This window comes from Aspergillus luchuensis, chromosome 1, assembly GCF_016861625.1.
Source record: "Aspergillus luchuensis IFO 4308 DNA, chromosome 1, nearly complete sequence".
NCBI lineage: Eukaryota > Fungi > Ascomycota > Eurotiomycetes > Eurotiales > Aspergillaceae > Aspergillus > Aspergillus luchuensis.
Window position 1 is genome coordinate 1406558 of NC_054849.1, and position 14130 is coordinate 1420687.

Sequence of the window (14130 nt, forward strand, 5' to 3'; positions counted from 1 at the left end):
CCCCTGCCCTTTTAATCTGCTTTATGTGCCTGGGACCTATATGAGAGGAGAGTAAAAAAACTTTGTTTCTCTTCTCCGTTGTTGGATAATGTTTGTGTGCCGCTGCTATGAGCGCCACCAGCACCGCTGCCTCGACAGGGACTGGCACGGGCGTTATTCCTGCACCTGTGGGTGTAACGCCTGATTTAGACAGTCCAGAGAAGCACTACTATACTGCGAACTTGGTTGTGGTCACTATAGGTGTAACCATCAGTACGTTAGGTCTCCTGGTGAGACTATATACGCGGGTGGTTATTGTGCGGAAGTGGCTGCTTGATGACGGTGAGTGTGCCCGATGTACCTTTAATGATTGATGCATGCAAATATGTCCTCGAGAATTTCCAGTCAGATGAATCACTTACAGGAGATTTCATGTAGTCGTCATTGTATTATCATGGGTTAGTAAACCACCCTCTCAACACCAATACGATGACTGATCATGATGAATCTAAAGATCTTCGCAATAATAACTCAATCCCTACTCCTATGTACGCACCGTCACTTCATTTCAACCGAACCCAGCTCAATACTAACTCAAACACTTCATACAACAGGGGGCTACACCAACGCCGGCCTAGGCGTCCACGAATGGGACCTCACCCCTACCGTATACAACCGAACCCTCCGAGTACACACCCCATCCCCGACCCAACCTTCTCCCTCATCCACCACCTAACAACGTCTCAAAAACAACTAGGTCCTCCTCCTCGGCGCAATAATGTACATTCCCGCCCTCGGTCTATCCAAAATCTCCCTCATTATTCTCTACTACCGGCTCTCCGATATGCAACAAAAATGGCGCATAACCCTATGGGGCATGACCGCCTTCGTCGTCGCCTACATGATTGTCCTTGAATGTTTATTTCTGTTTACTTGCGCGCCGGTACATAAAGCCTGGTACCCTGACATAGACGGACGCTGCTGGAGTAAAGCCCCGATCTTCATGGCGGGCGTGGTGGCAAGTATGTTTATTGATTTGGTATTGCTGGTCATGCCGCTGCCTATTGTTCTGAAGTTGCAAATGACCTCAAAGAAGAGGTTTGGGTTGATTCTTATGTTTGGGTTGGGAGGTTTGTACGTTTTATCTTTGTCTTTGGACTTGTTTGGACTGGGTTGTAGGTCGTGGCTAATTAGTTATGGTTGTGTTCAGGTCACTAGTTACGAGTACATTGCGACTGGCGGCTACGGTGCCGATGTTGACGCAGGAAGACCAGACATATCTGTTGGGTGGGGTGGCTCTTTGGATGTATGTGATCTTTTTTCCTCTTTTGTTCGTACACTTGAGTGTCCGTTGCTAACATGGTTGCTGGTTCGATAGTAATGTCGAGGCAAGTCTCGTCATCGTCACAGCTTGTGTACCATCATTCCGACAAGTCTTGAGGTTCCATGTGTCTGGATGGCGGAGTGACAGTGGCGGAAGGCTTGATAGGATGTCCAGCACTTGCAATCTTCGCAGTGTGCAGCGGAGACAGGAAGGGTTCACGAATTTGAGTCTTGATCTGGAGATGGATCAAACTGACTCGCGTGGACATGATTCGGCTGGGGCACGGACCTAGAGGGGAAGTCATAGGTGTATTGGGTGGGCTTTTGTGGGCTAAGAGTGTAGGATATAGACCCTCAGATCATTTACATCACGTAAAAGTATATTATTCTCATTTAACAAGGTTGTCTCGATCGCCGACACAGTCTAGCATGTGGACTACATGAAGCCGTCCTCCTCCGCTTCAACGTTATTCGTCAAAGAACTCTATTGCAGTAAGACATTCGCTTTCTGTACTCCAACCCGGCATGCAACCCCGCGACCTTATTACCATTAGACGATGACACTTCCCACCGACACCGATCATAACAACTGGACTATACTGCGCCAAGAAGGCGACACATAAGGTGCCTCAAAACTGGCTGAATGCTTAATGATGGACTGTTGCTCGACTGCTTCTTGTGGATAGAAGGTATAACACTATTATGAACATCCTGATCCCGGAATTGGCTAATCTAATAACTAAGGGATGCGCTTTCTGACTGTGTTGACTCAGAACCCTAGTCTGTTACCAGATGGCCTAGAGGTTCAAACTCGGAGGATTAACTGCCTGAAACGCACCAGATTGGACCTGACAGTATGATAGACTTAGGCATCATTGAACTTCATATTGAATGAAGTACAATTGTAAGTTACTAATACTAAGGCGGTAGAGTACTGCATATATAGCGGGTGCCTTCTTTGTTCGCCTCTCACTCTTTTCCCCCTTCTCCTCATTCGGCATATTCACATCGCGAATCACGAATGGTACGATGTATGGCAAAGTTTGGCATCTTCACCTTGCAACTGCACGGACGACATCACTTTCTACGAGCGGTGAAAGTTGAGGGAACTTACGCCCCATCCTTCACGGAAAAGTTCTCATCTGATGTGAGGGGGCTTGAATCGATACCTTGCTGCCGGCAACTAGCTGGATTAGTAGGCAATGTACAGGACAACATATGCAAGGTGCTACGGAGCAATGTTTACTAGCCTACGTCATACTTGCCATAACGTACAGTAAGATCGGTGATCGGCAATCATAGGAAAACCTGGAATCCACCTTGCTTTGACGCACGGCTACGGAAAGCTGAAGAGTAGGTAGCTGATTCATCTTTCTGCTTACCTGAAGAAGGCGGCAACAACGTACTTATTCCCCGGGGCATCGGCACTGGCACAAGCGCAGGCACCACCGTCAAGACTACTGTATACCAAGTATATGACGTGTTCGGCCATCGACCATGCCAGTATCCTCGCTACATATTCTGGATTTCAGCTTTTCAAATCCTTATACACTTACACTTGATCCGTATGGCCCATTTGCTGTTCTATATCGACTCTGGTTTTCAAGATGCGGGTCAGTATCAGAGAAAGACCTCTCAAATTACGCCAACAAGAGAGTCCTTATTACTGGCGGAACCAGTGGGTGTGGGTTGGAGTGCACGAAGGCATTCGCTCGTGCCGGTGCCCATGTAATCGTGACAGCAAGGAATAGGGAAAAGGGCGAAGTTCTGAGAGAAAAAATCATGAAAGAAACAGAGCCTCTCCATATTACACCCAAATTCGACGTCTTGGAATTGGAAATGGGTTCCGAAGATTCTATCACGGCTTTTAATGCTCGCCTGCAAGAGTACCCGTCTCTAGACTTAGTGATCTTGAACGCAGGCATCTACCAAACCGAATTTGTCGTATGCGAAAACACAGGAAGGGAACAGACACTACAGGTAAGGAGGGGAGACCTACCTGTTATAAGCAATATTCGAGACGACGTACCACCACTTCTTCACTACCACAGTCGCTTACTCGACTTCATGAGATACAGGTCAATCTTCTAAGTAATTGCGCTACGGCACTGCTCGCCATCCAGCTGTTACTGCGACAACCAACGCAAGGTCGTTTATTGATTATCTCATCCGAGGCGCATGCATGGGCAAATCCTCAGCAAAAGTCATTCACCGCCTTGATGGAAATGCTCAACCAGTCAGATACATATCCCTGTTATGCAAGATACCACATCAGTAAGTTACTGGTCATCCTATGGATGCAGGAGCTGGCACGCAGAATAGATCCAGCACGTGTGCTCATAGCGTCCGCCACACCCGGATTCTGCCGCAGCGGACTTTTCCGTTCGTTTAATGGTAAGACTATCGCCAATTATTTGGAGAGGCTACTTTGCCGGACCCCTGATCAGGGTGCATGGCAGTATCTCACGGCGATCGAACGCATGAACACAGCAGTGCATGGCTGCTTCTTCGCAGATGGAAGATTTAGGCCGTAAGTCTCCAAGCTAGTCAGTAATATTGGCCGCCATGATAACATTTTCATTCAGGTCATCGGCCGCGGCAACACTGGCTAGGGAAGAAGGGCTATGTGATTCTATGTGGGATAATGTCCTTAAAATGTTGCCTGAATGCGCCCAACATGTAGCCCATGACTTGTCTATCTAGCCAATACTACATTTCGATATCATGATAGACTCTTTGTTGGAAAGCTGTTGAGACATGTTGTTTTGTATAATAACCTCGTAACGATAACAAACATAGGGTATTGGCATTATTGACTTGTGGACAAGTGAATTAGGCCAGGTTTCAATAATACTGAAGCTTGATTATGCGAGAGGATAACTTATAACGAAGCTAGACTGCGCTGATGAATATATCTTGCAATCATGCAACAGTCTCTGTATAGCTCAATCGAAGCCACGCCTACTCAATTCCAGGGTTGCACAATTATAGTAGCAGTGCAACGCCCGTCTTGACGCACCTAAGGTATAGACGTGTTGAGATTAATAGCAAATAGCTACTGTGCAAATGAGCAAATAGAGGCCAGAAAGGCGTACAACGCTAGGGTCGATTGAACACCTTTGCGCATTTATGTATATATACAATCCACATCATGCTATATACTATGTTCACCAGACAACACCCAGTGGTGTACAAATTCAACCCCAACAGACACCCATCCGAGCTCATTAGCCATGATAAGATAGCCAATAGATCAGATAAGGATGCTAACGCTGAGAGACAACAGGGTTGTATGAGCCGGGGCTTTTGGGTCGTGAGTGACATGATTGAAGAACATCCTGCTGATAGAACATTTATGCCTTGAAGTATCCAATACCTACCATCACAATCAATATCACTATCCTTGGGCTATCCAGGTATATGCGACTAACCATATAAAACCTGTTTCAGAGATGGCAATACCTGGAATGTTACGACACACACTTGCTTGCATTACACATCATACCATAAATCAAGGAAGGAAATGGGGCGTCGTAGAATAATGCGAGTCATTGCTATTTCCAGATATTTGAACGTCGCCTCGTAGCGAGGAGGTCAAGAGAGGCTGGACTAACTCAGCGGTGCGATAAGTGGAACAACTCCTTGGGTGAGAGATAAGTTTTGGACAGAAGAATGTATTGTTACACATGACGATGCTTGTAGATCGGACGAGATAAGAAAGCGCCTTGTACTACTATGTTCCTCCAGCTGCGTGCCCATTGTGCAACAATCTCAGTAAGTAGTGGAGGAGGGCGTGAGATGATTGGATGGCTCACCTTCCGCATGCCATAAAGTGATCAGTCTCATGGCAGTTCACTCTTTTACTGCACCTCAACCCTTGCTGAATACTCGACTATGTTTGAAGATTCATTGAGGGTCTTTACGAACGAACTTTGACTTCTTCTTAGGTGTTACTGGTATTGTGAACGTATTTTACAGTACGCGCATATTACAAAGTGGGTAACATGCACTGAAAGCAAGATGAGGAAAGCCCTAATTTACTGGAGCAGGAATGCAAGTGTCGGTTTTCGGAGTTAGAAGCTGAGTCTCGTAGAGCAAGGTGCTCGGTAAGACCGCTATGTAAGTATGTTCTACAGGGTATTCCTGGCCCGATTAGTTGGATACGATTTCCGGTAAACCAGTAAAGTGGGATATCTACTAATGAATCTAGCAGGGCTTCGGCAGATCCCCTCGCGAGGGGGGATTTGATACGTGGTTTAGGCTGTCCTTTGCATGGCAAGGTGGTCTGTCTTCATGGCGTTCTCTGGTGTACTATCGGTGGCGGGGGGCTTTAAATAATACATTTGCCGTGATCTTCTGATGTCGGTGTTGTTGTCATTAATTTAACTACTTTTGCGTGAAGGCTACTTATATCAATTTCATGATGCCCAAAGTTATTGTAGTCGGTACGTATATCTAAATCCATCTGAACGTGGCCTAACGGTATATAGGAGCCGGTGCTGGAGGCGTAGCCACTGCTGCTCGTTTGGCAAAACAAGGCTTCGATGTCACTGTTGTTGAGAAGAACGACTCTGTTGGCGGCCGATGCTCTCTGATCCATCATAACGGCTATGTTCGTTATTGGTCATTTCTCTATTTCAAGAGTCTTCTTGCTAACAATAGACAGAGATTCGACCAAGGTCCTTCTCTTTTATTGATGCCAGAAGTGTTCCACGAGACGTTCCATGATCTAGGAACCTCTATTGAAGGCGAAGGAATCTCTTTGTTAAAATGCGAGCCAAACTACCGGGTTTGGTTCTCTGACCACGACAGCTTCGATCTAACAACAGATGTGGCAAGACTGAAGCCACAAATAGAGCATCATGAGGGAGAAAACGGCTTTCATAGCTTTCTCGGCTTCATGCAAGAGTCTGGTCGTCATTACGATTTGTCAATGATTCATGTGTTGCGCCGAAATTTCCCTGGTTTATTAAGTATGATGCGACTTGGATTGCTGCAGTCCCTGTTTACGATGCATCCCTTCCAAAGTAATCATAGTCGTGTCAGTCGATACTTCACGTCTGACAAGATGAGACGGATATTTACCTTTGGAAGTATGTATCTAGGAATGAGTCCGTATGATGCACCAGGGACCTATTCTCTTCTACAGTATGCAGAATTGGCAGGAGGGGTTTGGTATCCCGCTGGGGGTTTTGAAAAGGTTGGTAGATTTTAAATTGATCAACACAGGCCATGCTAATGAACCAGATACTGGAAGGTATAGAGAAAATTGGAAAACGCCTTGGAGTCGAATATCGCCTCAAATCTCCTGTATCCTCGATCATTATTTCAGAAGATCAATCAGCAAAAGGCGTTCTTCTCTCATCTGGTGAGAAACTTGAGGCAGATCTTGTGGTGGTCAACGCAGACCTGGTCTATGCATACAACCATCTCCTTCCTGCATCCAAAGAAGCACGCCGTCTAAGCAACCGCGAAGCATCTTGCAGCAGCATCTCCTTCTTCTGGTCTTTTGGCCGTGTGATCAGCGAGTTAAAAGTACATAATATATTCCTTGCTGAGGAATACAAGAACAGCTTTGACTCCATCTTCAAGGATCACCAATTGCCAGACGAACCGTCCTTCTACGTGAATGTCCCAAGCCGAATTGATCCTACAGCTGCCCCGAAGGGTAAGGATGCAGTGGTTGTACTGGTGCCTACTGGCCATATGATGGACAGCACTGAACCCCAAGACTGGGACACGCTCATCAGCAAAGCAAGAGACACTGTATTTGATACAATCGAAACACGAACTGGAGCTCGAGCACTTCGAGAAAGTCTAATCCACGAGTACGTCGAGACACCGGCAAGCTGGAAGGAAAAGTTCAACCTCGATCGAGGCTCTATTCTAGGGCTTTCACATTCATTCTTCAATGTGCTGAGTCTCCGTCCAAAGACTAAGCATTCTTCCATCAAGGGACTTTACTTTGTGGGGGCAAGCACGCATCCTGGCACAGGAGTTCCAGTGTGTCTTGCGGGGAGTAAACTGGTAAGCGATCAGGTCATGGAGGATTGTGGTGGGAAACCCAAGGGGGGAATCTTTGTTGAATCCATGGCTATCATATCAGTAGTCTCTTTATCGCTATCTCTTATAATCTTAGGTGTGTGTTTTTTATAGAGAAATGCCACAATTGATACCCTACGGAGTAGCGTCTTCTCTCTGAACGATAAACATAATTTCCTATTCAAGGTCTAGTATGAAAGTACCGCAATGCTACATGTATATGAGTACCTACTACTTCTTTTTGATCCCCCATCTAGCCCATACCAACCTACTAGACCTCACCGGTACCTCCAGCTGCAAGCCCGAAAAATCAAATTTTAGACAATTCTTCGAGTGGCAGCAGCGATGTGAACAGGTCCATTAGCTCATCTATCCCGTTTCCCCTGATAAAACTTGTTTCCTAATCCTTGCATGTAGATCGATGCAATATGAGCCTTGCAGTAATTTACATACCGCCGGCCAATGCACTATAGGCCACTTTCAGTCGCCTCCACAGCGGGACTTCCATCTTTCCTTTTGTCCGCAGATCGTTCAACTGCCGCAACGATCTCCCAATTTCCATTTAACTCTCCACCGTGACGCGGATGGGGCCTTGGGCCTCCAATGGAAGCCTCCCGATTGCCGCTTCTGTCATTCTATACCACTCATCCGCTTGATCTAGCAGTCTCATCCTCAGGCTCTGTACTTGTGGTTGAGTGGGACAATCCAGAACCTTGGCTGGTGTGAGCCCTTTCGCCTCTAACCAGGTTGTGGGTATATACACGCGCCCGATTTCTGCATCGCGTTGAATGTCTCGGGCGATGTTGATGTATTGGAGTGCTTGGCCCATGAGTGCGCCTGCGGTGATCGTCTGTTGGTGCGTGTGTTTATCAAGATCTTGTAGGCGGTCGTGGGCGACGGTTAGCTGGATGACGGATTCGGCAACCGTTCCTGCGACACGGTAGGCATATCTCTCCAGATCTGTTTCGGTTAAGATTGGAGATTTGGTATGGCTGGTGTTGAATTCGAGATCTGTTTCAAAGCCCTTCAGCAGGTTTTGGAGAGGTCCGATCGACAGCCTTTCAACAGGAAGATGCTCGATGGACGATAGCAGGACTGGGTCAGAGCGTATGCTCTTCGCCATGTTCTTTCCTGCGAATCTCTGCTCAAGAAGCAGTGCACAGTCTTGAATTACAGACCGTGCTGTACTGCTGTCTGGTGCTTCATCCACTAGATCATCTATCACTCTGCAAAATGAATATCTATACAAATTAGTATGCGGCACGACAACATTTTGAAGCACTTACAAATAGATCAAGTCAATGCGAAGTTGACCTTCGAACATGGCACTACCCATGTACATACTCTGGCTGCGCTGTTTGAGTCTCATCACTGCATCGCGTAGATCATGTATATACTTCATGTTGAGCTCTTCATTCCGTCTGGTAATAAACTGCGTGAAGAGCTGTCCATAAGATGGAAATTCCGTCTCTGAAGTGGTACCCATGTGATATATGCCCAATGCAATCGCATTGTCAATGGCCATTTGACCAAGCACAATCATGATATTCGTTACAAAGAAGAATAGCGCTTCCCTAAGACACATTAACTCTGATATAAGCTTGCTCTCTCATAGGCACCTACTCGATGTCCAGACTCCCCCAGAGTTGAATATCTAACTTAGTGGCTGACTCGATCACCCATGTCCCCTTTCCCAAGGCGATGGTGTCTACAACCCATAGAAAAAGAGTGGGTGCACAGACCGCCAGAGATACCTCTCGAAGTGGAAGTTGTACAATAAATCGATAGGCCACCAGCCTAATAGAATTTAGCGTGCACCATTCATCGATCGTGTATGCTTACCATTGAATCATCATGAATGGGCAGATCCAAGCTAGAATGAGCCCTAGGTAGGTATACCGTCCACCATGAAATAAACTAGCCAGTCCCAAAAATTGACTCGAGCCGATAATGACAATTCCTAGATTTCTTTTCAGTGCATCTTGCGGTCCAAGATACATAGGCATAACAAAGCGCTTTGTTAGAATAATGTACACCAGGCTTGTATTGTACGTCTGAATGACGAAGAAGAAAACCTCCTCGATGGGGATCAAGCATATTCTCGGTCCTAGTATCGCATATGGTGGGTATGTCCAGATCCGAGCCCTGATAAGATAGGAGTCCCAGGGAATGGTTGATATGACCGCAATCTGAATGTATCAGCAGGTGTCGTACATTGGATGGAGAGGGCATACCGTTATAAGCGTTGCTATTCTGTATAGATCCAGCTTTGTAAAGAAAGGCCAGTAAGCCAATGTCATCACCACTGCGAGTGGGATGTTGTATGTCAAATGCCTAGACAATTAGCATGGCTAGCATAACATGTTACTTCGCATACTTACACCATGAGATAGTCTAGGCCCATTTTGAAGTGTCTTGGATGATGTCAATATGTGAACTGCACAGTCCGAGAAATCGACGGATTCGAAAACTCCCCAGCGTCTATTGCAACAAATGTGTGGTGGAAATACTATTGCCGTTTCCACTCTGGACGTAGCATTGCTTTATAGATCTTGAATCGTGCAGATCATTGAATGTCGTCAATCACCCCTCGGTGGCCAGTGTGGCTACTAAAGTTTGACACGCATAGTGAACTTTATTGGTATGCCTATTTAGGCATATGGTGCGTCTGAGACTTGATCTCGAAATCGAAAGATACAGGACCACATATTACACTGTTACCGTTACCGATACAGGCTTAATACACATGACGTAGATAACCCTGGTTCAGGAGCTTACATTTTGAAGAAAAACTTGGAGCTTCGTCAAGGTCTGTCTTGACCCAACTGTCGTTCACCCTATTACGCTGCCATTGGAGCGCGAATCTGTATCCACTGTGACATCTTACTAAAGTCTAGCAAGGCCTTGACCGTCGTAGCCTACATAAGAATTGTTTCATCTTTCTTTTGGGTGAGATTTCCGGCAGAATTGAATTACCATCATAGCATTCAGACATTTTCCATTGGTATTGCCATAAAAAGGTAAGATTTTGGAAATTCTCAAGTTTCTAACGATGTCTAACCTGTAAGTGGCTGACAGCCTACATGAAGCATAACAACGCTACTGAATCCCCATCGGCATAATCACCGTCTATGGCAGTTATAGACTCTTCTACGCTTCTTTATGGCACACGCTCCATTTACACCAATCGACATGATGATATGAAGAGAAGAAAATTCCGCGACCTTGTGATCAGCTACAACAAAACAGTTCCCGGTGTTGCAATCGTAGCGAAAAGGTCCGTCAACGCCATGCCATTTGCCGACGATGCGCCACAGAAAGATGCCTCGTGCGAGTCTAATATCTAATACTAAACATTCTAAACATAGTATGAGATTGGTATATTTTCACCTACTCTAACCATAGCGACTTTCCTCGGCGATAAGGCGGGGGGTGGGAAGAATACGAAGTACCTACCAGGCTAGAGGGGCTTGTGAAAAGCTATCAGAATGATGTCCACGGTGACGTGGCGCATGCAATCATGAACTCAGCCCAAAGTCTAGTTGTATTATTTGCATACATAAAGGACCCAACTGTACATGCTATTCGGGATGACAACTGTGCTAACGTCTGAACCTGCTGTTTGATGCCACCGTCGAACTGTCCACCAGCAAGCGCTCGCAGAAAATCAAGTAATTGTTTGCTTGGTTTGAAAAAAAGGATGCGCGGCCAGTTCGCCTGCCGTTCTTCTCTTATTCGGGTGCCAAACCAGAATTTTCTTGACAAGGTCAACGAAATTATCTCTCTCCGCTTCATCGAGAAAGGAAACCGCGTCGTCTAATGTTCGGTTGGGAATCAGGTCTTCGTATATAAAGCGACCTAAAATAAGTAAGTAATCTGTAAATCTCCGGATAAAGAAACACATAATACCGTTGTTGTCAAAGAATGGCCCATCGAAGTACTCCTCCGCGGTCTCACATAGTCTGTCATCTTTTCGTCGAACAGGTTCCGGCCACGGGTATTCTCGCATGTATTGATACCTTTGCATGATCTCTGGAGGGGGTGGGCCGAGTAAGGCCACCATTTCAGCCATGTGTAGTTTAGCATCGTAGCGCCCTTGTTTATCATGGATATGCTGAAATAGCTCCTTGCCTTCAATCAAATCCCATAGCTTGTCCCAAGTTAGTGAATGCAACAGACTTAGGGAATAACGGGACGTACCAGAACACCAAGGTTCCAGATATCTGCAGGCATTTGCCACCCAATACCCAATATCACCTCTGGTGCCCGATAATGGTCTGGCTGGATAGGCCAGACACCCCAATCATCGTCTTCTTCGAGTCTCGTTGCCAGGCCAAAGTCAACAAGCTGTGGTATACTTCTCAAGCTTTTGAGTGGCCCGAAGTCACTGCGAGACTGATACACTGGTCGCCCTGTCGAATCGACCTTAAAGGCCATTGGCTTTTCAAGCTGAGATTCAAGAAATTCAGCAAGAACAGTTGGGTCCTCAAATGAGACCATGATGTTTTCGAGCTTTATATCTACACAGTCACCTGAGTTGAGTACCACCGATGAAAAGCCTTGAAAGGGGCGTGATGGACTTACCTGTATGAACAGTCCTGCAATCTTTGTGAAGATAATCGAGGCCCGTAAGAAGGGCACGGATGTATGTTTTGACGAGTGGCAATGGCATCTTTTTCTCATCAAAACGCCGTTGATACATCGATAGTGGCTCCCTCATTGGCGGATACACAAGACATGAATGTGAACCTTCTGGACCTTCAACTTGAAAAGAGTCCAGTAATGTTCGGATGAGTGAGCGGCCGCGATGCGATGGGTCTGCCGTAGAGATGTGCTCTTCAACTTCACACTCATGATCAGCAAAGCTTGCATTGTTATTGGCAATTTTTAGTGCCACAACGCTCCCGGGCTCCTCAATCTGCCTGTACGTTGGTCAGCGACAGCAAGTCTCGAATGGCGGAGATTTTATTGAAGGCTACTTTTGCAAATCACACCCAAGCCATACCGTTGAAGAAACGCCCCAGCCAACCTTTACCAGAGTCTGGTAACGGTCGCCGAGTACCTCTCCCGGCTTCGCTGGATAGAAGTACTTGGAATTGTATACTGGCGAGATCTCCTCATCAACGAGTATGCCGGGCGGAAAAGGTGGCCCGGCAGAAGGCATGGGGAAGGGTTTCTTGCGAAGCAAGGCGGTCAAACGAGGAACGGATAACCTCAAGGACTCATTACAGAGAGCTTTCCTTCAAGCCAAATGGCAGTTGTGTTATTTATGGGTTGTTGTTCAAGAAGTTGACAATCAGATAGTTACACTATATACTCAAAAGTCTCGGGACACTCAAAATTTCTTTAATTTCTAACACAAATAACTCTCTCAAAAGATGAGATATAAGTCTCTAATCCTGAGTATATATAAATAATTATCATTTCTATATATAAATATAATAAATAAGAAATAATATTTATTATTCACGAAATAATCTATAATAAATTAAAATCTTTACTATTTTTTTCGACGCAAATATATTAAGAAATTTATATGATATAATATTTTTTTTATATTTTTATATTACTTTTTAATCAATTCTAAATATCTTTTATATATATTATTTTTTATAAAACCTAAAATTGATCATTTCGTGGTTTTTTAAAAATATAGATATAGAAATCTATTTTTTTTCTAGAAAATTTTGTACGGGTTCCCATACAAAATATATAATTCTTTAATTTTAATTATATTTAAATCTGTACAGTTTCACATAAAAGATTATAAGAAAAAAAATTTTGGTAGAGTATTTATCTTTTAATATTTAAATATAATATTATTAGTTTTAAAATCCACTATACCATATAAATTTGTTGAGATAAATAGATTTAAAATAGATGAGTTTTGGTGTGATTTGGGGGGTTGTCCCGAGACTTTTGAGCATCTATTGTACTTAGTTACAGGTCGCGACGTGACTAATCCTGATATGGGTTGAGGAAAACAACGTTTCAGCCAATAATATCATCCAACGCTCCCGAGCTCAGCCCTGTGACCACTTGATAATGATTATGGTAAGAACTATATGGCATCTTGACGCCAAGCAAAGTCACGTATAGTAAGGTATAAGTTAGATCTGGGCTACAAAAACACGCGTATTGTAATTTCACGTGACTACAATGGCCATAAAGAGTGTTTGTATTGCAGCTAGTGCTTAATGAAAGCACTAGGTCAAGATCCAGGTAGGTGATATCAGCGTTAAATTCCCTATCACTTTAACTCATCATGGTACTTTACTACCATTGAAATAAAATGAACAGCATCAATTAAAAATGATGCTCAGGACATGTACTAATTACCACCGGGTACCAATCATTATCAAAGTATACCCCAAAGGTTCCGACAGGATCCTGTCCAGTTGGCAGGAATTCCTGGGTTGGCTTTCCATGACTGACCGTTGATAGCACGTGTATCAGACAGCTTAGGAGCAACTGTGTGAGTTGCTTTGAAAGGAACAAGGTATAATGTATATAGTTTATATAGGATGTGTAGGATGTGTAGGATGTGTAGATAGGCGCTACCGCCATGTTGTCCAGGCTTCCTCACAAAGTCATATTTGGTTCCGCTTATAACATAGCACTATATTCTCCAGCGCACGCTGGCTCTCGCAACGTCTTCTATAAAGAGCGCCTTCGTAGGGTGTCACAAAAAAAGTCATCCTGTAGAGCCTGTAGGTCCATTCACTGCCTCTCTTTAAGGGCTGCTTCGCAATATGGTTGCGGAGGTTTTATGCAACCCCCTGGTTC

At 44.9% G+C, this 14130-nt stretch overlaps 5 protein-coding genes across 5 annotated transcripts; 3 read left to right on the forward strand and 2 right to left on the reverse strand.

Moving 5' to 3' along the window:
* Nucleotides 1-107: 107 nt before the first annotated feature.
* On the forward strand, nucleotides 108-1595 carry AKAW2_10486S (uncharacterized protein; the record flags this gene model as incomplete). Its single annotated transcript, XM_041687723.1, has 7 exons — nucleotides 108-321; nucleotides 418-437; nucleotides 494-527; nucleotides 594-667; nucleotides 737-1113; nucleotides 1190-1285; nucleotides 1358-1595. 7 exons carry the CDS (start codon nucleotides 108-110, stop codon nucleotides 1593-1595), a joined length of 1053 nt encoding a protein of 350 aa, XP_041537206.1.
* A 1204-nt stretch (nucleotides 1596-2799) lies between these two features.
* Nucleotides 2800-4005, forward strand: AKAW2_10487S (uncharacterized protein; the record flags this gene model as incomplete). Its single annotated transcript, XM_041687734.1, has 3 exons — nucleotides 2800-3282; nucleotides 3381-3832; nucleotides 3888-4005. The coding sequence occupies 3 exons, from the start codon at nucleotides 2800-2802 to the stop codon at nucleotides 4003-4005; spliced, it is 1053 nt and encodes a 350-aa protein (XP_041537207.1).
* A 2529-nt stretch (nucleotides 4006-6534) lies between these two features.
* Nucleotides 6535-7536, forward strand: AKAW2_10488S (phytoene desaturase family protein; the record flags this gene model as incomplete). The annotated part of the gene is made up of 2 exons (XM_041687745.1): nucleotides 6535-7329; nucleotides 7459-7536. 2 exons carry the CDS (start codon nucleotides 6535-6537, stop codon nucleotides 7534-7536), a joined length of 873 nt encoding a protein of 290 aa, XP_041537208.1.
* Nucleotides 7537-7906: 370 nt separating this feature from the next.
* AKAW2_10489A (phytoene/squalene synthase family protein) lies at nucleotides 7907-8887 on the reverse strand (the record flags this gene model as incomplete). Its single annotated transcript, XM_041687756.1, has 2 exons — nucleotides 7907-8570; nucleotides 8631-8887. 2 exons carry the CDS (start codon nucleotides 8885-8887, stop codon nucleotides 7907-7909), a joined length of 921 nt encoding a protein of 306 aa, XP_041537209.1.
* A 2124-nt stretch (nucleotides 8888-11011) lies between these two features.
* Nucleotides 11012-12508, reverse strand: AKAW2_10490A (putative protein kinase; the record flags this gene model as incomplete). Its single annotated transcript, XM_041687768.1, has 5 exons — nucleotides 11012-11202; nucleotides 11254-11494; nucleotides 11545-11864; nucleotides 11929-12266; nucleotides 12324-12508. The coding sequence occupies 5 exons, from the start codon at nucleotides 12506-12508 to the stop codon at nucleotides 11012-11014; spliced, it is 1275 nt and encodes a 424-aa protein (XP_041537210.1).
* Between the last annotated feature and the right edge of the window lie 1622 nt (nucleotides 12509-14130).